Source organism: Triturus cristatus, chromosome 7 (genome assembly GCF_964204655.1).
Source record: "Triturus cristatus chromosome 7, aTriCri1.1, whole genome shotgun sequence".
Classification (NCBI taxonomy): Eukaryota; Metazoa; Chordata; class Amphibia; order Caudata; family Salamandridae; genus Triturus; species Triturus cristatus.
In genome coordinates, this window is record NC_140590.1 from 358,319,530 (window position 1) to 358,343,766 (window position 24,237).

Genomic DNA, 24,237 nt, shown 5'->3' on the forward strand with positions numbered 1-24,237 from the left:
TGCTGACCTGCTGCCCTCTTGTCTGGGTGAAAAGGGATGAGACCAGCATCTCTTGAACCCAGAGAACCCAGAGTTGTTCCAAGGGTTAGTAGGCTGGTTTCTTGATCTGAAGCATCAGGGACATACTAGGCTTCCAACAACCTTGCATCTGCACCTGGACTCTGCCAGCTGTAAGTCTACCCTGCCAAGTGCTGCCACCCCAGTCCTGGAACCTTGCTAGTGGGCCTAAGGTGCTTACTAGCAGAACTGACAAATCTTCTCTGCTGAGCGAAACATTCCTCAGTCGATTCAATGCATCTCCTTGATTGAGCAGTGCATCGTCCAGCAGAACCAATGCATTGCTGCTGCTGTGTGAATTGCGCCCGGCACAGAAGGTCCGCATCACCCTCAGATCTTTGGAACCGATGCATCACCGATGGTGCAGTGCAACTCCGACGCCGGTCCTTGCATTTCTCTATGACGGCAGCTCGACAACGACAATAGCCTCCGCATAACAACCCTGCAGCTCATCAGATCTTATGCATCGCCTCGGCTATGCGCTGCATCCACAACACCCGGGCTTCGCATTGCAAGCCCCACCAACAGAATTCTTAACAACAATGCAACAGGACCTCATGTCGCACCATTGCCGCATCTTGGAACCAATGCATTGCTTTGGCTGCACAACACTTCTTCACCTTGAATCCACACAACACTCCTCAAACAGGATTTCAGGTAGTGTGATCAGCGTGCTTAACCTCGTCCCTGTAGCCGGCCCACACTCCATCGTGGTCGGCCTAAACTTGTGAATTCGTCCCATTCGTCATGACCAAATATCTCTTTGGGTGCTTTGTGCTTTTTGGTGTCCCAGGTTTTCCTGATTGGATTTTTATAATTTTGGTCCTATTTTATTTATTAAAATCTCCTCTATATTTCTAAACTTGGTATGGGATCTTTTTGGGTGGTGTTTTCACTCTTTTTACTCTATGAAGTGCAGCAAAAATACTTTACACATTGCCTTTAAGTTAAGCCTGACTGCTGCTGTGTGCCAATCTATTAGGGGGCAAGCACAAGTTAATTTTGGGTTTGCTTGTGCCTTACCCTGACTAGGATTATGGTTGCTGTTTGACCAGGGTTCAAACCTCTGTCCACCAGTTACCCAATTTCAAACAATGCCCCACTTACGCCTCATGGGCTTAGATAGGCCCATTATCATGCCCTTCAGAGTCTTATTGAATCGCTCCCAAGACAGCTGGTTTGTGGTAATAGGGTGTGGAGAACTTATTAGTTATTCCACACTTATCCTTCATGGACTTCATGTATGCTGATATGACGTTAGTGCCTCTGTCAAACACTACTTCTTTGGAGACCCCCTTGCAGGTAAAAATTCACCATCAGTGCCCTGGCCACTACATGTGCAGTCACCAACCTCTATGGAATAGCCTCTCGGTAGTGTGTGGCATGGTCCACCAAGACCATGATGGAACTGTTGCCTAAAGACATCTTGGGGTCCAGGGGTCCACCAATGTCGATACCTAGCCTCTGAAAGGGAATGCCAATGACAGGTAGTGGGGTCAGGGGAACCTTGAGCTTTTTCCCTGACTTACCACTGGCCTGACAGGTGGGACAGGACGTACAGAATACATCATCGGCCATCTTCATCCGGGTCTAAAAAAATGGTCAAAGGTCTTGTCTTGCCCCAGATGTGCTGCCTGAGGAATGTTATGAACCAACCCTAATGGGAAGGTCATGTAACACTGGGGGGCCACCATCACACAGTCTGCCCCAGGTCTAGCAATCTTAGGCTCACTGAATAGGAGATCATTCCAAATCAGGTGATCCCCAGATTTAGCACATTGCTGACTTAGCCTCAGCTTGCCACCTCAAGCCCTCTAAAACGTGGCACTCTTTCTACACCTTGTAGAATTCCTCCCTTATAGACCACCCTCAACTTACCAGCCAGCAAGCACAGACAGGTCTACCAGGATGCCAATGTCCTCCTTCTCAGGTGCCCCGTCAACCTAGACTGGGTGAACTTCAGGGGCTGGTTTTCCACGCCCCTTGCCCTTAATCTTCTTGGCAGCTGCCTGGGCCATTGTTCTAGACTCAAGGTACCCTTGACTCCCTTCTTAGGCAGCCATGGCCTGTGTGGTCATACAGACCTACTCAGGAAATCCTAAGATCTCCAAGTGACCTGAGCTCTACCTCCATTAAGATAGTGTGCTCCAGACACTCTACAGGCATTGCAGGGCTCACAGCTACTTTTACAGAAGCTCAGGACCCTCCAACCAACTCAAAGGGAATCTGAGCCAAAAGTGAATGACTCTCACAGTTGTCTGCCACTATGACTTGGTGAAATGTGTTAGGGAGGACCTGCTTTGAAGACACCAGCTGACACCCCACAGTAGTCATGTTGACTCCTTTGTCTCTCAGAGCCTTCACCCTTTGCCCAGCAATGGTGACCCACTGCCTGTATTAGAAGTATTAGCTGGCATATGGGCTTTTTACATCATCTCCCAAACCTCAGGGAAACCAGTGTAACCTCTGTCTGCTCCCCAAAGCTAACTGGGACTACCTCCTCCTGGAGTACTACGCTAGCCAACCCAGGTGTCTGCTCACAGGTGAGGGGCTTTGCCCTCTTGGGACATTTGAAGTCGCCCTTGATGTGTCTATACTTGTAGCACTTTGTGCATTTAAGACAAACCTCCCTGTCTGCTTCTCAAAGAACCACTTCTTTTAGGTTCTTCAGACTGGGACTGATGACTGTTGTTCCTTTGGGAATTATGTTTTTGGCCTTTTGAGAACTCCCTATTTTTAAGTTCTTCTCTCCCCTCTTTCCTCTTGTGGGACCCCGGACCACCGTTGTAGGAGTCTCCCCAGATAGCGTTTTGGACACTCTTATGCTGGCCCAGAAGTCAGCCCCCTCAGCAAGCTTCCAGGGGTCAGATAGCTTACAGTCTACTAGGCACTGGTGCAGCTTTTGGAAAACAATAGCTGAGTACGTGCTCTCTGAAAATGAGATCATGCAGCCCACTGTAGTCATTTACTTTGCTGCACGTACCCAACCATTCAGTGTCTTGCTAGAGTAGTTCACGAAATCTACCCAGGACTCGTTGGGTAGCTTCTGGCTACCCCTGAACCTCTGCCGGTACTTCTCTGGAGTGAGCCCAAATTTTGTGATCAAGATGGCTTTCATAGGGGAATACCTGGTTTGATTCCCAACCAATAAGTAAGAAATGTGTCCTGTTCCACCGTAGACATGTGTTTCTACAATGCCCCCCTCATGCTCTTCTGTAATTGTGTAAACCCTTAGGGATACTTCATAGGGAGAAAAAACATTTATCAGTATCAGCTCCTACCACACAACTGGGCACCAGACCCTTGGGAATGCAGAAATGTTTGTCTCGTTCAGACACTACAGGTATGCTGCCACCAGTACTGCTGGAATATGCATGTCTTGCTTTCAGTTCAAGTTCCTTAATGCTACTTTCATGAGCCAAAATGCTCCAAACCTAGTTCCTCGTCCATGGCCAGTTTCTTCTCATCCATCCTGAGCTTGGCCATCTCCAGGCTGAACTCCATCTCCTCCCTCCTTTCTACCAACTCCTGTGGGGACAGGTTTCAGTGGGCTCCACTTCAGGGGCCAAGTCATCCACCTCTTCTGAAGGCTGGATCTCAGGGAGATCCTCTCTTTTTCATTCCATCACTTCATCCCCTTTGTGGCTTTCCACCACTGACTGGCGATCTTCCGCCCAGGCTCTAAGCGTTTTTTGCAGTTCCACCTTCCTGGCGGTGCGCTTTGCTGGAAGTCCTCTCTCTTCGAGCTGGGCCACAGTATGGGACTCCATGTTTTGCCAACTCAAATTCAATCCTTATATTTTTTATTTTTTATCCCCCTCTTTCTGCTGGTGGGTCCCCTGACCACTCTTGTGGAATTCTCAGCTAAATAGCTTTTTTGACACTCTGGTGCTGGCCCATAGGTGGATATTTGGTTCCAGACACAACACTTAGGGTAAGAATTTGGAAAAAACAAAAAGAAGCCAATCAATGAGAATTTAACTCTCAAATTGGCATGGAGTGGTAATGTAAGAAAAAATTACTGTAGGCATTGCACATATACAAGTCCAAACCTCTCTGGGGACACCCATAAGTAATTGGGTTATTGGTTGAGGCAGGGGGGTGAAACTCTTCTCAAGCAGCAACCACGAATCTTCTCAGGGTGAAGTCACAAGTAAACCTTAAAATTAACCTGTGTTCAACCCTAGAGTAGCTTGGCATAGAGCAGTCAGCCTTAATTTAGATTCAATGTGGAAAGCATGTGTGCAGCACTTCAAACAGTAACACAGTAAAAACACACCACAAAAGGAGCCCACAAAATAGTTAAAATAATAGAGTAGTTTTTAGTAAATGAAACAAGACCAAAACAGCAAAAATCCAATCAGTAGAACAGGAGATATTCAGTTTTAAAGATTGTAGTGAAAATAGCACTAAAAGTCATAAAGCAGCAAATCTGGATGCCTGGCAGCACCGGACCGGGACAAAGTCACAAGTTTACGCTGATGCCGATGGAGCACGTGCCTGCTTAGATAGCCAGTTAGACCAGCTGAACAAAGTACTTTCATTCCTGGTTTGCAAAGCATTGAGAGGATCCACGTCAAAGATGAGTTGCATGGCTGAAGCTATGTATTGGTTCCAAGATGCAGTGAGGCTGCGGTGCAACGTCCAGTTGCGTCGTTGTCTAAGATCTCAATACCGAGCGCTTGCGAGGCAAATTCTGGAGTAGGTGATGCGTCACGCAGTCGGGGCGATACATTGGTTCTGGTGAGCTGTGAGGCTGCGTTGCGGGGTCCGACTTCATCATCAAGGCTGCAGTAGATGAGAGATGCAATGGCCTGTGGCAAGCATGCATCAAGCAGCAGCAGTTCCAAATATGATGCAGGCTGCAGTGGCGATGTGAGTCTTTGTGACAGGTCCAATCTACGTAGCTACGGAGATAGGTCGGTTGTGCTTGGGGTTGCGGTACACAGCAAAGGAGATGAGTCTGTTCTGCTTTATCCACAGAGACTGGCAAAGCACATTAAGCCCACTTGCAAGGGCCCAGGACTGAAATGGCAGCACTTGGAAGGATAGACTCACAGATGGCAGAGTGCAGAGGCAAGGTTTTTGTAGACTTCTTTCACTGAGGCTCAAGTCAGGAGGCCAACCAACTAGCCTTTGTATTCACACTGGAGCTCTGGTTTGAAGAGATATAGGTTCAGTCCTTCTCACCCAGGCAGGAGGGCAGCAGGCAGCAGGTGAGCAAGGCAGCAGTACAGCATGGCAGTTGTCCAGTAGAGTGCAATTCAGCAGAGTGGCAGCCATTTAGCAGCACAGCAGTCCTTCTTCCTGGCAGAGTATCCACAGGTCCAGTATGTATCCATAGTTGTGCCTTTGAAGTGTGGGAGAAGCTTTTAGAATTTTCCCTTTGAAGTCCCCAGGCATCCTCCCTTCAATGCCCTTGCTCCAGACTAACTACAGGGGATATGCAGCCCTTTGTGTGGGGGCAGGACACAGCATATCCAGGCGTAAGGGGGGCTGTACTTAGCTCCTCTCTCACATATTGCCTGGGGTGACTTGTGTGTGGCTGTCTAGGAAGAATACACAAAGCCCAACTTTCAGCTACACCTAGTCATGTGACCAGAGACAGGCTACTGGCACTAAATGGCTAAGGCAGGAAAATGCTACATTTCTAAAAAGTGGCATTTTCAGAATTGTAATTTAAAATCCAACTTCACTATCAATTAGAACTTTAAATTAGGATTCCAGAAACACCAAACATGAACTGTTTACCAATTCCAATTGGAAATTGAAAGTTAAATTGAAAGTATAAAATATACTATGGTAACTCCATTGTTATCCTATGGGATAGATAGGACTTGCATATCGAAAAATGAATTTAAGAGTTTTTCCCTACCAAAACATGTACAACTTAAATGTACCTGTCTAATTTTTTTAATACATTGCACCCTGCCCTCTGGACACTCCAGGGCCTACCCGACAGATGACATATATACTTAAAAGGAAGGTTTGGGGCTGGCAAAGGTTTATTTTGCTAGGCCAAAGAGGCAGTTTAAGACTGCACACACACTGGCTGCAATGGCAGGCCTGAGACATGTTTCAGGGCTACACAAGTGGGAGGCACAATCAGTGTTGCCGGCCCACTAGTAGCATTTAATACAGAGGTCCTGGGCACCTGTCATGCCACTTTACTAGGGACTTGAAAGTAAATTAAATATGCCAGTTGGGGACAAGTCAATGTTACCTTGTTTTAAAGAGGGAGCATGCGCATTTTAGCACTGGTTAGCAGTGATAACATGTGCAGAGTTTTAAGACCAACACAAATGAAATCAGCAACAAATGGAGGAGGAAGACTAAAGGGTAGGAGGAACACCACCCTAAGGCTGACAGGTCTAACATGTCCCAATATTACCCTTCTCAAATGGATGTCTTAAATGTGGTAGGTATGTCTGGCAAGAAAGAAGGTTCAACAAAAATCCTATTCACACTCATTGATTGCTTAACCATAAGCAAGTATATGAAAAGCTCTAGTGGAGCTTATAGTGCTAGCAATCTGTTGCCAACACCCTGTACTGACAAGTAAAAACATTTGGGCAGTGACAAGTGGCTAACAAAGAATGCCTCACCCCTTTGAGTTCACTTACTTGCCTAGTGCAACAAGGAAAACATTCCCACCTCAAATTCTTGTGCAGCAAGGAAATCGCAACCCCCTTGAGTTGCATTTACAGATCTAGTGGAGCAGGAAACTACCTCAAGTTGAATTTATATAACCAGTGAAGAATGGAAAACGTTAGTACTTAGAGTTGATTTACATGCTTGGTACACCTTGGTGCACCAAAATAATGGCAGATGCCTGATCCCCAATTTCATTGGTTTATTGAAGTTAGGAATTATTTATCCTAAAAGATTGTCTATGGGTCAAGTTGGGTTGGAAAGATTTGTATATGTAACACATATTTTTAAATGTTCACCTGTCTGTCAACAGAAGTGAGGGCATAATCTGGTAGTCATAAGAAATAAATGTTAGATATACTTACTTTTACCTTCAAGGAAATCCTCCATGAATTCATTAAAGTGTCCAGGGTCTTTTATAAACTTTACAAACTGCGAATAGTAAAACAGGGAGACCAGGACATCTTTGGGGTTTCGACATGTGTATATGATCTGAAAGAATAATTCCGCAGGTTAGCATTTGTTAAAGAAGACAAAATTCCAGTTGGTATAAGTAAATACCATATTTTATTTCCCATCTCTTCGCAATCTAACCAGAACAAAAAACTGATATCACATTCTAAAACAGATGGAATGTACCATTGTAAGGAGGGCCATGGGGGAGAAAGGGGATTGTTAGAAAGTGGGTTTCTGGTTGAGAGAGGTATGCACCCTGTCCAAGTAGGAATCCTAGGGGCATATGTATCAACATCTCCATTTGCGATTTTCAAATAGCGATTTTTTGAGAATCGCTATTTGAGAATTGCAAAACGGGATGTATTGAAAAAATCGCACAAATTTTGCGATTTCTTAAAATTCCTTAATTGCGATTAGCAAATTGCGAAATCGCAATTAAGGAATACCTTCCCATTCATTCTTATGGGCCAGGAGGCCCATAGCAATGAATGGGAAGTCCTTCTCAATTTGCGAATCGCTATTTGCTAATCGCAAATTGAGAATATTTTCAAAGGTGCAAGGGTGTCATGATGACACCTTGATGCATCCCTGAAATCAGCATCTGTGCACATATGGCGCACATACATGCCCCAAGGGCATGTATGTGCACCCCATGGCACTTTGAAATATGCAAAAAAGTGCATATTTCAAAGAAATCGCAATTTACCACCAACTTGAAGTTGGTGGTAATTTGCGATTTCTTAAGGAGAAATCGCACAACTTGGGTGCGTGTTACATTGCATTTAAGAAATCGCAATTTGCGATTTCTTAAATGCTTACGCAAACTTAAGAAATCGCAAATTTAGCGATTCCTTAAGATTGCAAGGCTGAAATGCTTCATACTTCTCCTTTTGCGATTTTGTATTCGCAAACGCTGTTTTTTTGCGATTCGCAGCGTTTGCGAATACAAAATCGTTTGATACATATGCCCCCAAATCCTTATTAGAGTAAATCTCAAACACACCGTAAATCAACCTGTGCTCAGCCCCTGGCAGCTTGGCAAAGAGCAGTCAGGTTTAACTTAGGAGGCAATGTTTAAAGTATTTGTGCAACACTTCAAATAATAAAGCAGTGAAAACACAACACAAAAAGATACCACACCTGGTTGGAAAAATAGAGCTTAATGTAATGAACACAACAAGACCAAAACAACAAAAATCTAATAAGTTCAACCAAAGGTATGAATTTTATAACAAATAAGCTGAAAGGTAGTGCTTAAAAGTATAAAGCATCAACCGAGGTTATTTGGTTGTGCTAGAACGGGTCAAATCCAAAAGTTCAGGCAATGGAGTGCAGGGCAGATACAGGGACCAACCTTGTCCTGCTGTAAATTACCTTGTTGCATGGTCAACAAAGATCTGATGCATGGAGTAGAGGAGTAATGCTTCATAGTCGATCCCTTCAGATGTAGGTGGTGCATCGGTTTCGAGCCACGCAAGTCAGAAATGCGTCGTCATCGAACCACAAAATATAGGCAATACGTTGTCATTGAGATGTGCAAGTCAAGTATGCATCAGGATGCGCCACATAGTCGGCGATACATTGTCTTCATTCCTTGCAGCAATGGTGATGCGTCAGCACCAAGGGAGATGCACCAGTTCCGAACTGTGTAACATTGGTGATACATGGCACTTTATACCCACTTCCAAGGGCCCAAGACTGAATTGACACAACTTGTCAGGGTAAGACTCTCAGATGGTAGAGTCCTAGTGTTGTAGGTAGATGAGTTGGAAGTCTTTGATGTCCCTGAGATATCAGAGCAGGAGACAAGCAGAAAAGCCCTTTGAGGCACTCTGGTTCTGGGTTTGCGAGATGCAGGTCCAGTCCTTCTCACTCCCAGGCAAGAGGGTAGCAGGAAGCAGGTCAGCTCAGCAAAGCAGGAGTACAGCAGAATACCAGTCCAGCAGAGTATCAGTCCTGTACTAGCACAGCAGTCCTTCTTCTTGGCAGAGTATCCACAGCTCCAGAAGTGTACTGACTTAGTGATGCAGAGGTCCAGTACGTATATCCAGTTGTGCCTTTGAAGTGAGGGAGACTTCAAAGAGAGTCCTTTGAAGTGCACTGAGTCCCTGCCCTTACTGCCCTGGCTCCAGACTCACAGCAAGGGGGTATGCAGCTCTTTTTATGAGGACAGGACACAGCAGAGGATGGGGGAGAGTGTGCCAGCTCCTCCCTCCCATCCTGCCCAGGATGGCTTATCAGGATGTGAATGGCCCATCAGTCACGTCAAGCTCCCTTTGTGTGTGGCTGTCTAGAGGAAATGCACAAAGCTCAGCTGTCACCCATCCCAGATGCATATTTAGAGACAGGCAGAAGGCAACAAGTGACTAAAGTAAGAAAATGCCAACTTTTTAAAACTGGCATTTTCAGAATTAAAAATTAAAACCTTTCTTCACCATAAGGTAGGATTTTAAACTGTGAATCCAGAGACACCAAACTTGGGGGTTCCATCTCTTTCCAATTGGAAATTACACTTATAAGATGTAATAAAGTAATCAATGTTATTTTATGGGAGAGAGAGTAAAACTCAAAAGTAAATGTCCTACTTTTTTAATACACTGCACCGTTCCTATCTTAGGTGTGGCTTATATGTATTCAAAAGCAAGGTTTGGGCCTGGCAAGAGGGTTAGCTTGCTTTGTCGACATGGGAGTTTAGAACTGCACTCACTGGCTCAACAATGGCAGTCCTGAGACATTTTGATAGGGTTACTTAAGTGGGTGGCAGAATAAGTGCTGCAGTTAGCAGTTGTAAAGTGCCCAGTGCCCCCTAGCCAACAAAAACCAATCAGCAAAAATCAGAGGAATATTGCAGATTGTTTGGGTGTGAAAGGGCCAGGTCCAAGAGGGATGAACCAGCAAAGAGATCAAGGATAATAATTAGCAATACATGTTTAAAATAGAATGAGAAAAGAAAAGTTACAATAGCATTTTTTCAGTAGAAGTGGTGTCCAGCACATGCGTCCATAAGAGCTGCATCTAATCCAGATTTTTTGTATAAATATTAGATAAATCACCCAATTATTTCACTGGTTGTACGTTCATTGCATGTTGTTGCATGCCAATATCTTGAAAACGTGACAAGGATCTTGTTAGTGTGGGTCAATGTTAGACATCCTCATTCTACATTGCTACAGTGACAACAATAAACAGATATTACTATGGAGGTATGAGTGTACATATATCAAATTCTCAACATCTCAAATACCATTTTCTATAGATCATCTTAAACGGCAAAAATGAAAAGGGAGATTTGCCTTCACTGTACCTTTTCACATTTGCACAATTTTGAAGAGAGGCACTTTGCTACAGTGAGCACCTGAAATTCAAGCCCCAGAAACAACGAAATATATAGCAAATGAGTATCAGTTCGGGAAAAGCACACAAATGTAAGGTGCAGCAAGAGGCAATAGCTGCTGACTGGCCTTTAGTTACCCCTGGTTGTAGGGTTCAAGAGAACAGTGGAATGACTAGAAAGCAAACATTTTTGTAAGAGATGGTGTAGTTTCTATTTCCAATTCTTTCTCTTAGCACACAAAAATAGGTTTTTGGACATCTTAAGCGCCGGTAGGAGTCATCATGTATGTCATCGACAGTCAAAGGGTGCAAGATGTAAGATTTCCTATCCCTACAATTGTGAAGAGCCGACATGTACGCAAGACTTATATGTGCTTTCTACTTTCACTTGATGCTGAGCTGGATCTTACCCTATGATTAGAATTATGTGAGCATTGCTTTTCACCTTATATAATAGTTCATGATAGACTTAAACTGCAACTGGAAATGCTTGGTCTGGTTTGAACAACACAACAAAACCATTAAAGGCAAACATTATTTACAAAATGTTCCTTGATCATTGTAATAAGTAAATGCCATTTCTTCCACTGTACTTTATGTTACAGTATGCTATAATTCCTTTCTATACCCTTTTTCATCCCCAAAATCCCTCTTGTCACTTTTGACAAGAACATCCTTGGTATCAGTTAGTATGTACAGTTGTGTGAAATAGACAGCTTATTCCAGTTTTATTAAATTTGAGTTACCTGACTTTAACCACAGACCATGGCAAATACATTTTTAAAGAGGGATCTCTGTACCCTTGAGGTTCTGCTACAGAGCATTCCCCTCTGAAAACATAAAAAAACAGCAACCCACTCAGACATTTCAGCTTCCAAACAATGACCTATCAAATATACTTTAGTTTCAAAAGAAGAGAGCTCGATCCTACCTCTCTGGCCAAAGTCAATGAGTCAGACTATCCCTATTTATCTCCAAGCCTACACAAATCAGCTGCAGAGTGCCCCAGGATTCCTCACTAAGCTCCACCCACTTCAGCTTCTACATGACTCCCCTCAACACCATCAAAAGAAACCACAGACTTAACATCATCTCCTACGTCGACTTCACCAAGCTGATCCTATACCTCACCACCAAAACCCTCGGCCACCAGAATCAACTTCCACAGCGGGATGAAGGCCGTTGCCTCCTGGATGAAGGACAGCTGTCTCAAACTCAACTCAGACAAGACTGAAGTACTCATCCTTGGACCCACCCCCTCTTCCTGGGACAACTCCTGGTGGCCTGCTGCACTGGGAACCCCACCCACCCCCAGGATCACGCATGCAACCTCAGCATCATAATGGACTCCTCGCTCACAACAGATCAACTCCATATTCTCCTCATGCTTCCACACACTAGGCTTGCTTCAAAAGACTTTCAGATGGATCTCCACTGAAGCAAGGAAGATGGTCACCCACTCACTCATCACCAGCGGGCTCGACTACAGAAACACACTCTACACCGGTATTACCCAGAGACTCCTTAGGAAACTACAGGGCATTCAAAAAGCCACAGCCAGACGGGTCCTCAACACCCCCTGCCACAGCAACATCACCGAACACCTTTGTAAACTTCTCTGGCTATCAGTCGACAAAAGAATCACCTTCAAGCTCCTCACTCATGCCTACAAAGCTCTCACGATGCTCGACCAGCATATCTGAGCCACAACCTTACATTTCATGTTATAGCCAGAGACCTCTGTTCCACCCAGCTGGTCTTTGCCTCCGTCCCTTTGATCTACAAGACAAGAACAGGAGAAAGATCCTTCTCCTACCTCGCTGCTAAGACCTGGAACACCCTGCCCCTTCACCTCAGGCAACCGCCGTCACTGACCCAATTCAGGAAGGATCTCAAGACCTGGCTCTTCGACTGAACCCAGATCGATCAGCAGCAGCCCCCCCCCCCCAAGTGCCTTGAGACCCTCAAGGGTGAGTAGCTGTGCTATTCAAACCCCTGATTGATTGACTGATTAAAAGCCTTTTCTGGAAACTATCTTCAGAGACATGGCATCAACACAAGAATCAGTAAGACACTGCACCACTTCATTAGAGCAAGTAACTGCACCAATGTCCCAGTTCTTAATTGGAAAGCATATGCATGTTTTGATGAATAATTAAACCATTGTTTCGAAAATATTGTGGTGCAAAAATATCATGTAAAAAATTTCATCAAGTCAAAAATATTGAGGGGCAGAATATAAAAGTTAAGAATGTTTTTTTTAATGTCTATAATATCATTTTTGTCAATACTGCTGTATAAAATATTGTTTAATGTAATATAGTTATACTATCTATTGGTTTTAATTTTTTAACATGTATCAGTTATACAATTTTCGGTATTATTATTATAGTGAAATTGGTTTTTATTTTTTGAGTATAGTTTGTAAATTGTAATATGTAATAATATTTTGTTTACACTAAGAGAATCATTACTATACAACCGGCATCTTAGCAGAAACAGGACCGCTGCCTTCTTGTCCTAATTTGGATGGGACCACCTTCACGGAGGTTGGAAAGTGTATTTTTCCTATTTCAACATGTGCTGCGTGCCGCAGCACAAGCCACAATAGGAAAAATACACATTTGAAACATCCATGACCGTGTGGTAGGCACTGCCACATGATGCATGGCTGTTTACTTGGGCAGCATAGGTGCACCCTAGGGCCTATAGCAGAGGGCCACGGGGGACAGGAGCCCTGCTATGGGCCCCAAAAAACCCTTTCAAACAGCCTTTTCTAAATGAAAAGTCTGGTGGAAAGGGTGTTGTAATCCCCATGGCGGTGCCCAATCAGGCACTGCCTCCATTCTGGGAAATCCAATTCGCCGGCCACCCCGATGAGCTTCTGGAACCTGTCAGAGGCCGAGGGGATTCCTCAACTGCAGGCATCGGTTGGACTCACTGTATCCTAATACAGCGGTCGGACAGATGCCTCAGATGTTAGGTGAACCCCCACCGACGAGCTGTCGGATGACCTTCCGCCCAACATCTCAATGAGGCACTTAATAGGTTAATTATAATTTTTTAGCCAGTTACTGATTCTTGGGAGGGAATAAGGTAGGAAAATATTTACCTTATAAATTATTGATTTTTATTTGACATTATTTTAACATTTATATTAAATATTCAATTGTTATTAATTATGTAAAATAATTAACTGTTTAGTTGTTATTTTAATTTTGTAAGTCAATTTCATGATTTTAATATATAATTTAATTCTTCTATGGTATATTTACTGATTTAGTATTTAGTATTAATGATAGTTTTTTGTTGTAAATTATCATTTTAATCAAATATTTATTTGGTAATTATTTATGTTCATGTTTCATCTGGCTAATTGCTATTTTAATTTTGTAAGTGAATTTTATGACTTTTAGGTGCCGATTCCGATCCTGTAAAACCCGGGTACAAATGGTCGTAAGGAGCGTTTTCTCCGTACGGCTCGTACCCGGGAAAAACACCTTACAAACTCGCAAGTACGATTCGCACAGAAATACCATTTCCGTACGAGTCGTACAAAAGACTGACCGGCAAAAAAATACATACAAATCTGAATCTGGACAGCGCATACGCGACGTCCGGACGGAGTCAAGCAGCGTTTTACGGACCAGCAAGTACGATTCGTGCCTACGTCACTCCGCACGTAGCATTTTTTACGGGAGCCAAAAACTGCCGGGAAATTGAGGACGACGCGAAGAAGGAGCACCGGTACGCGACAGACAGCGATGGACCCCAACCTACGCGTCATCCCGGCCCTCATAGCCTACGACCTCGTGTTCAGAAACCGAAGCAGATGCCGCAGAAGGTCAGAACAACCCCCAGGGGCAAGGGGGGGGGGTGCAAGGAGCAGGAAACATAACCCACACCCCACAAAAAACAAATATATTCTGCACATTAATTACCTCCATGGTCTGGTCACTTCGGGGTGCGTGTCCACCAATCCCACGTCCCGCCACAACGGAAGTGGATGTGGACGCGTACCCGTCACCACCACAATGGTGGTACGGGACGTACCCACGCCCCTCACAGCGTGGGTACGGTCCGTACCACCATTGCAGTGGTGATGTAGGGGTACGCGTGTACGGACCGTACCCACGCCCCCAGAGCGTGGGTACGGTCCGTATACGCGTACCCCTACATCACCACTACAATGGTGGTACTGACCGTACCCATGCCCCCCAGAGCGTGGATACGGGCCATACCACGCGTACCCCTACGTCACCGACACAATGGTGGTACGGCCCGTACCCACGCTCTGGGGGGCGTAGGTACGGACCGTACCACACGTACCCCTACGTCACCGCCACAATGGTGGTATGGCCCATACCCACGCTCTGGGGGGCGTGGGTATGGGCCGTACCATGGTACCCCTACGTCACCGCCACAATGGTGGTACGGCCCGTACCCACGCTCTGGGGGGCGTGGGTACGGGCCGTACCACACGTACCCCTACATCACCGCCACTATGGTGGTACGGCCCGTACCCACGCCCCCCAGAGCGTGGGTACGGGCTGTACCACGCATACCCCTACGTCACCTCCACTATGGTGGTACGGCCCATACCCACGCCCCCAGAGCATGGGTACGGGCAGTACCACCCGTACCCCTACAGTCCCATTACATGATGGATACAAGGCGTACACACGCCACGGATGTAGGTGTACGGCTTGGTGCAGCACATCAGCTGTAAATTGGGGGTGGTGTATGCCCAGGACAGCAGTGTACCACAGCAAGGGCGCAAGTGGGTGGGTGGGTGGCTGCAGAGGAATACCAGCAGTGGACAGGGACATGGGGGTGGGTGCAGAGGACTCCCAGCAGTGGACAGAGACATGGGGGTGGGTGCAGAGGAATCCCAGCAGTGGACAGGGACATGTGAGGGGTGGGTGCCCATCACTCCCAGCAGTGGACAGAGACATGGGGGTGGGTGCAGAGGACTCCTAGCAGTGGACACAGACATGGGGGTGGGTGCAGAGGAATACCAGCAGAATGGAAACTGAATGGAAACTTGTAATCGCGCTACTTAGCCCGAAGGCATCAAGGCGCCTAAACAAAACAGTTCGAAAAAGAGGCAGATCGTATCTAAGCGTAGGCCTTGGCAAAAAGCCAGGTCTTAAGGGCCTTCCTAAAAGCCAGAGCCGATGGAAGAGATCTTATCTCCAAAGGCAGGGAATTCCACTGCCTGGGAGCAAGAGTTGAAAAAGCTCTACCTCCCCACCTAGCCTTACGTATCCTGGGCACTGAAAGCAGAAGTTTATTTGACGACCGGAGAGTTCTGGGGGGAATGTAGGGGACCAGCAAATCCTTCATACCCCCAGACCAATTGGTTGCCAAGGCTCTATAAATCAAAGTCAGGGACTTAAAGGATATCCTGGACTCAATAGGGAGCCAATGCAAGGTCCTTCTTGCCTGATGAGTCTTGGCCCGTTTAGGCAGGTCCAGGACCAGTCTAGCGGCAGCGTTCTGCACCATCTGTAGACGGGTCACCAAGCCCTTATTGATGCCCAAATAAAGAGCATTGCAATAATCAAGTCTGGACCCAATCAATGCCAGGACAATTTGTTTCCTGGCCTGGAAAGACAGATAGTGCCTGATCCTCCGTAAGATGTTTATCAGTCCCCAGCAGGTGGAGATGGTCCTGCTTACCTGTTGATCCATCCTCAAAAGGGGATCGATCAAAACGCCCAGATTTTTGGCCAGGGTCGACGGTGTAGGGCACACCCCCATAGAGGGCGGCCACCAGTCAGCTGACCAGAAATCCTCCTTTCCCCCGAACACCAGAAACTCTGTCTTATCCCCATTGAATTTCAATGAATTACCCACCATCCATTGAGCGACTGCCTTCAAACAGTTTTTAAAATTGGAGGCAGCCTGGATAGTGGGTTGGGTAAAGGACAGCAGAATCTGTGTGTCGTCAGCATAGGAGATAACCTCCATCCCAAAAGATCTAATAAGCCTGGCCAGTGGGGTAACATAGATGTTAAAGAGGGTCGGACTTAAAGCCGACCCCTGAGGGACCCCACAAAGCACAGGAAGGGATGGAGACAGAAAATCCCCCAGCTTTACCCTCTGTTCCCTCTGATTAAGAAAGGATGTCAGCAAACTAAGTGCTGTGCCCTTGACCCCGATCTCCCTCAGCCTTGATGTTAATACTGAGGGAGACAGGGTATCAAAAGCAGCCGAGAGATCCAAGAGGATGAGGAGAGTAGTCAGTCCCTTATCAACCCTAGTGCGAATGGTGTCGAGCACGATAGTAAGGGCAGAATCGGTACTGTGTTCTCTCCTGAAGCCGTGCTGCGAGTGGTCCAGCTTATCATGGGCTTCCAGAAAATCAACAAGATGCTTATTTAGATGGATTTCCAGCATCTTGGCAGGAGCTGGAAGCAACGAGATAGGGCGGAAGTTCTTAAGCACACCCGGGTCAAGAGAGGGTTTTTTTAAAAGAGGCTTGACCACCGCTTTCTTCCACTGAAGGGGGAAGGTCCCTTCCTTAATTGCCCCATTCATCACACCCAGTAATGGTGGAAGAAGACAGTCTTTACACTGTTTGAGGAGTTTAAGGGGGCAGGGGTCTAATGGGGAACCCGACCTAACCTTGGTCAAGAGGCCTTCAAGATCCAGTAGGGAGAGAGAGGGAAAACTAGACAAACTTCCAGAGGGCACCTCCTCAGATAAAGATGGCGGAACACAGTCTAAGGGGATAGATAGAGTCACCCTTTGTAGCTCCAGAGCTGAATAAATATCCACAATCTTGGTGTTGAAGAATTGTGCAATATCATTGCACAGCTGTTGTGAGCTCACCACCGGGTCTGGCATCTTTAGTGAGGTAAGCGTGTCCACGATTTTAAAAAGATCTTTAGGTGAGGAAAGTGAGGCAGTAAGAGAGGTAAAATATTCTTGTTTGGTTTTTATTACCTCCTTCTTATATAGCCTCAACATAGTTTTATGTCTGTCCCTCTCACACACATACCCACTGGACCGCCAACGACGCTCCTGTCGCCGTAATCCCTGCCTAAGTAATCTGAGTGGTTCCGAGAACCAAGGGGCGGATGGAGTTCTTCTGGCCGAATAGCACAAGGTGGCCGGTGCAAGTTCGTCCAGGGCTAAAGTAACCCCATTCTCCAGCCTTTCCACCGCCGATGGACAGAGACATGGGGGTGGGTGCAGAGGAATACCAGCAGAGGACACAGACATGGGGGTGGGTGCAGAGGACTCCCAGCAGTGGACAGAGACATGGGGGTGGGTGCAGAGGAATACCAGCAGTGGACAGGGACATGTGAGGGGTAGGTGCCCATCACTCCCAGCAATGGACAGAGACATGGGGGTGGGTGCAGAGGACTCCCAGCAGTGGACAGAGACATGGGGGTGGGTGCAGAGGACTCCCAGCAGTGGACAGACATATATGAGTGGGTGCAGAGGACTCCCAGCAGTGGACAGAGACATGGGGGTGGGTGTAGAGGAATACCAGCAGTGGACACAGACATGGGGTGGGTGCAGAGGAATACCAGCAGTGGACAGAGACATGGGGGTGGGTGCATATCAACTCCAGCAGTGGGCACAGACATGGGGGTGGGTGCAGAGGACTCCCAGCAGTGGACAGAGACATGGGGGTGGGTGCAGAGGACTCCCAGCAGTGGACAGAGACATGGGGGTGGGTGCAGAGGAATACCAGCAGTGGACACAGACATGGGGGTGGGTGCTGAGGACTCCCAGCAGTGGACAGAGACATTGGGGTGGGTGCATATCAACTCCAGCAGTGGACAGAGACATGGGGGTGGGTGCAGAGGACTCCCAGCAGTGGACACAGACATGGGGGTGGGTGCAGAGGACTCCCAGCAGTGGACAGAGACATGGGGGTGGGTACAGAGGAATACCAGCAGTGGACACAGACATGGGGGTGGGTGCAGAGGACTCCCAGCAGTGGACAGAGACATGGGGGTGGGTGCAGAGGAATACCAGCAGTGGACACAGACATGGGGGTGTGTGCAGAGGACTCCCAGCAGTGGACAGAGACATGGGGGTGGGTGCAGAGTACTCCCAGCAGTGGACAGAGACATGGGGGTGGGTGCAGAGGAATACCAGCAGTGGACACAACATGGGAGTGGGTGCAGAGGACTCCCAGCAGTGGACAGAGACATGGGGGTGGGTGCATATCAACTCCAGCAGTGGACAGAGACATGGGGGTGGGTGCAGAGGAATACCAGCAGTGGACAGACATATATGAGTGGGTGCAGAGGACTCCCAGCAGTGGACAGAGACATGGGGGGTGTACATCATTATCAGATGACCACAACTCCATGGGTGTATGTACGCATCCCTAACTTTGGACAATGATGATAGTGCCATAACAACACATCACTGACAGCAGTGTCCCACTCCCAGGAGGATGGATGTCTTTCCCCCACTGCATGACACACCACATGTGGGTGTGAGGACAAATAACACATGCATACCCACGCCTGGCAGATGCAGCACAATACACGCACTGAGATCAAGCCACAAGACTGTATACTCATGTCACTGCCTAATAAACTAAGGGAGCCAAAGAGAACACACACTGTGACGCACATCCCAGGACTGATAGGAATGTTCAGGTGCTGGGCCAGCCACCAAGATGTTGTCTGTCATGGAAGGAATAGGGTGGAGTTCCCACGGATACAATGGCCACAATTGTGAGTCAGGTGTTCAAATGCCCAGCAGAACAAGTACCATATGTGTACTAGGCTGGGATTACACACATGCATTGTGCGGAAAAGGGACAATTTCTCCATGAAGGCATGGCAAAATACTCTATACACAAGTACAGTGAGTCCCAAGGATGGCACAGACGATGCAGCCGGAGACATTGCTGAGCAGGCATGGCCAGAGTTGAAGGGATCCATCACCAACAAAGGAAATGTAGACACAGGGCAACACAACAATTGTGCAACCCTCTGCAGGGGAGATGTCAGGTGCCACAGAGGAATGAACACTCCTAGGGACAATGTCTCCAAACACAAAGAGCAGACACGACCAAAGATTCTTTGCAGAGACCTTTTGAGGGCACGCAGATACCAGGTTCCTCCCATGAGATGCAGACTATAACATGTCCATGAAACATAACACATTCCCACAACCCCAACTCCTGGAGCCTCAGCATCAACATCAATACATGAAATGCAAGACTTTTCAAAACGGAAAACAAAATGCTTTATTCAGCATGAAAGAATAAGATGTAGTAAAGAACACTATGTACAAAGGCCAATGGCCAGTCCAGATATGAAGTCCTTGGGGGGACACATGGCCACGCGTCTCCCCTAGCTTGCCTGCACATACTAAACCTCTGGTTCAGCGACTAGGGGGGGGGGCATCATGTGGGGAAGGACCAGGCACCGCAGGGACAGGAGGAGGAAGGGTAGGTGTGGTGGGTGCAGGGACGGACGACTCCACCACAGGGGGTGGGGCAGCGCCAAAGGTGGAGGTGAGCTCGGTGCTGCACACTTCTGCCAGTTCTTCAAGCGTCTCCCCTGCACCCGGAGAAACTACAGGCCCCAAGGAGGGGGGGGTCGGAGGGATGGGTTGCAGCGCTACTGGGGGAGGTGGTGGACAGGCTGGGGGACTTAACTCCCCTATCCGTGGAGTGCCTTGACCGTTTCCGGCCAGGTGAACTAGTGGGGCTGAGGCCCAGCCCAGCAAAGTAGGCCTCCTTCTCCGAATCTGGGGCAGGGGAGCCAAGGGGAGTGACATCGGAGGGACTGGGGAGTGAGTCATGTGGACGAGGACTGTGGCTGCGTGCCTGCCTGTGTGCCCCAGACCCAGTGGGTGTGCCTGATTCCCCCTGAGTGTGCGTGTCAGGAGGTGTGCGCTTGCCCTTACGTGGTGGTGTGCTGCTTGTGTCTGGTGGGGGGCATGTGTGTGGATGTCCTGGTGCGCTTGGGACAGGCATGGGTGTGGGACTTGTCGATGGGGCAGGGGTAGGGGGGAGGCAGCGCTGCAGGTGACTCACTACTGCCGTCAGTGACGAGTCCAGGGACCTCAGCAACATCCGTTGGTCAGACATCGCTGATGACATGCCCTCCATGTACGACACCATCTGGGTCAGCAGTCTGGTGTGGCCATGGAGGACAGTCAGGATCGATGTCTGCCCAACTTGCAACTGCCGCTGAATGTCCACAGACTCGGCAGTGAGGGCAGCAGGGGGGACAGGGGCAGGGGGTGCGGTGCCTGGCACGAAGGAGACACGGTGTGGCCTAGCATGGACAGAAGGGACCCGAGCAAGTGGGAGGGCGGTGATGGGAATGGAGGGGGCGGCGAGAGATGTACTGCTGCTTTCAGCTGTGGGAGCAGCCTCCGCCCCCTCTGGGAGCTCAGCCTCGGACCCGTCTGCCTCGTAGTCAGAGTTGGTACTGGGCAGGTCCTCCGCCTCACTCCCCTCACCCTCCGTGCCACTAGATTCCACCGACTCCTCAGCAGTGGTGGCACCACTGCTCGATCCCTCCTCCACGTCCGTGCTGGTGTCTCCCTCGGTGTCCTCCGATGATGCTGTGGGCAAGGTGAAGAGACAGGAAAAAATCAGTCACCTGTATACATCTGACACATGAGTCCAAACTAAATAGGCAACAGTGCATATCAGGAAAGGCATCATGAGTAACATCTAGGATACTCCCCACATATGTAAGCCCTGCACTCCCCAGTTGGTTGACCCACCATGCCACTTGGAAACAATGAAAATTAGGGCACAACAGCAAATAACTTGAAATCACAAGATCATGAAAAGCTAGTGTCTGGGATCAGTTGAGCACAGCAAGACTATGAAGGCATGCCACCTCTTGTTCACTGTGAACCAAACAGTATTGTCGCACCCAAGGCCAAATATCACATGCCAATGCAGAAGGTGTCCCCACACTCAGAGACCTGTGAGTACTTTTGACACCCCAAAGAAATACATTGTGACTCCTGGAGAATCACAACCCTTTACACAATGGACATGTCTAGAATGTGTGAATGTGGCACTCTGTGAACACAACACACATGTGTCTGTATAGCAGAAGTCACACAAGGAGGTGCACACCAAACTACATGTACACAGTCATTGTCTGAGCTGCCAGACTCATTCAAATCAGCCACTGTTAGGCTGAAATGGCGTATCAGTAAGTACATATACATGGCACCACGGTGGTCTGGATGACTTGACACTCGTAAGTTGGTATCAGCAACAACCAAGGACTAACCCAAATGCTACCACACTGTGGGAACATGTATATGTATGAACTCCATACAAGTTTTGTTCAAACTGTGCCTTACATTAAAATGTGCCAGCGTGTCCCTGGAAAGTGTAAAGGTGGTGTCTTGTGCACTTCCTTGGGAGACATCTGTCATGCAGGCACATCATTGTCCTTCACAACAAAACAACAAGGTCAAGCATATGAAACATTGAGACATGTTGACAGGTGTAGTGAGTGCCAATGGACATTTTCTCTGAGTAACAACTTGAATAATGTCATTTGTCACATGGCTATCCGTCACCTGATCACACATTTGGCTACACATATGACCTACTGACTGTCATCTGGAGTGGCACACATGTCCACACCCAGGACAATGCATAAGCTAATGGGCCTGCAATTGTTTAGCAAAAAAGCCTAGCTCTACTGTGGATTCCCCCTCATGGCAAGCCAGAATGTACCCACAGATGTCAGCACACAAAGTCACAACTGTGTAGCATCTGAACCACACACAGGTGCCAAAAATGTACAAGCAGGATACATGATTGTCAAACACTGACACAGGCTATGAAGCACGAACATTAAGCACTGGCCAACATCACAGGGCCACTGCACGATGACTTTCTGTACTGCGAATCATCACACACAAGCCAGAACTGGCAATGAAACATCAGGGTTGAACATGTACCCCCCTCCCGCACACACACACCCATACCTAAGTCAATGTTACTGATACCGATCAATAAGTGACACCTCTTATTCAGGGTTACAATAACTGTGCTTGAAAACTAGCTTCATTAACATGACATCACCTTGTAGGGCTGCCAAAACATATTGCTCACAAACAAACATCAACAGATTGCTGTGAATAGCCACACAGGCACTGGCCAGTGTGAGTATGCACAAGCAAACTGGTGTATCCCTGTCCAGTGGACAAATGTATCACACATGTGAAAAATACTACCTAGGGCAGGGAACAATGCCACAGAGGCAGAGCCATGCTGAACCCACAGTGAATGTGCACAGTGTTGGATGACACACATGAGTAGGAGGGCAGGCTGTGTCAGGGGACTGTAGTGGGCAGACTGCTCCATGGTCCTGGAATGAGCTGACTGTTACAGGAGCAACCGTCCCAGCACTATGCATATATCCCATTCATGCACATCATGTCTGAGGCCACAACATTGGTAATGCATTCTGCAAGTCTGTTCATTTGAACCCTCACACTCCTATGTTGAGACTCAGCATCAGTGCCAACAATTATGCACCCCCAAATGACTGAACAGGACAGGGAACAGGCAGACCACCCCACACATGATGCTGAAAGCAGTGTGCACCTTGAAAAACTGGCAGCCTAGATGACCATGTGCAATAGTGATAACACACAGACCAGGTATCACATGTCAAGGAGGAGAAGGGAGGAAGAACAGCACAGGTTGACTTGGGGGAACAGGATATGCACTGCACATATATAGCCTGGCAGTGTATCCAGGCGACTGAGCAGCTACAAAAGCTGGCGACACACAACAAACACACATGTACCTACCCCCTTCCTGCTGCTGTAACTCCTGTATCCGCCTATCCAGGTCAGGGAAGACCACCGCCAGGACACGCTTCATCTGGTGGGTCAGGCGCCGGCGCCCACCATGCTTGCGAGGAGCCTCCTCCTTCAGCATGACCCGGGCGATCCTCCGGGTCCAGCAACAGATGTCCTGCCATCTCTTCCTCACTTGTGGCAGGCGCCGACTGCGACCCTCCACCGATTGAACGGCCTTGACGGCCTCCTTCCAGATCTTCCCCTTCTGGTAGGCGGTTACCTGTGTGGATGACAAGGTGGGACAACATCACTACACCTGCACCATGTCACAGAGACACACATTTGAACATCTTTGATTTGTTGAACAGGGCATAGTATGCTGGCAAGTAATAGCACCTTAGTCATAGGGACTTTTTCCACTGTGGACGCACCAAAGCACTACATGGCATAGTAAGTACACAGGTGGCATGAGGGGTGCGAAACAATCCTTGATCATGGCAAACACTGTGCATCCCAAGCAACACAAGGCTGATGGACAGCACCGCAAAGCAGTCACATGCCCCAGGCCACTGACGAAACCTCAGCAGAGTACACAGACACACACAGGCACACATCAATCACCTGCCATTGGCAGCAGCGGATGCAAACCTCACTCTGCACATGTGCCACTTGCCAGGGGGGGTCACAGGTGTGGGGCTAGCTCAGCAAGTCAGACACACAGCACGGCTTACTTCACACATCAGATGGATTGAGCAGTTGCCTCCTCCATGCAGCTGTGGTACAACATTTCACATAGACACTCACCCACATGACAAGAAACATTCACACACATCAATGTCCAGGGGGCGTAAACATCATTTGGACACCACTCTCACCACAGCTCCACTCAACTCTCACACACATCTGTGGGTGCAGTCACCTGTCACACCGGGGTGACCACTGAATCACCGCAGGACAATAGAA

At 47.8% G+C, this 24,237-nt stretch overlaps 1 protein-coding gene across 5 annotated transcripts in view; it reads right to left on the minus strand.

Moving 5' to 3' along the window:
* Positions 1-24,237, minus strand: part of LOC146809667 (sulfotransferase 2B1-like) — a 654,164-nt gene that overhangs the window by 312,835 nt on the left and 317,092 nt on the right. For all 5 annotated transcript variants that reach the window (XM_085616523.1, XM_085616519.1, XM_085616520.1 and 2 more), the window contains one exon: positions 7,074-7,200. In XM_085616523.1, the coding sequence (XP_085472649.1) occupies positions 7,074-7,200 (127 nt within the window). The remainder of the gene's footprint in view (positions 1-7,073; positions 7,201-24,237) is intronic.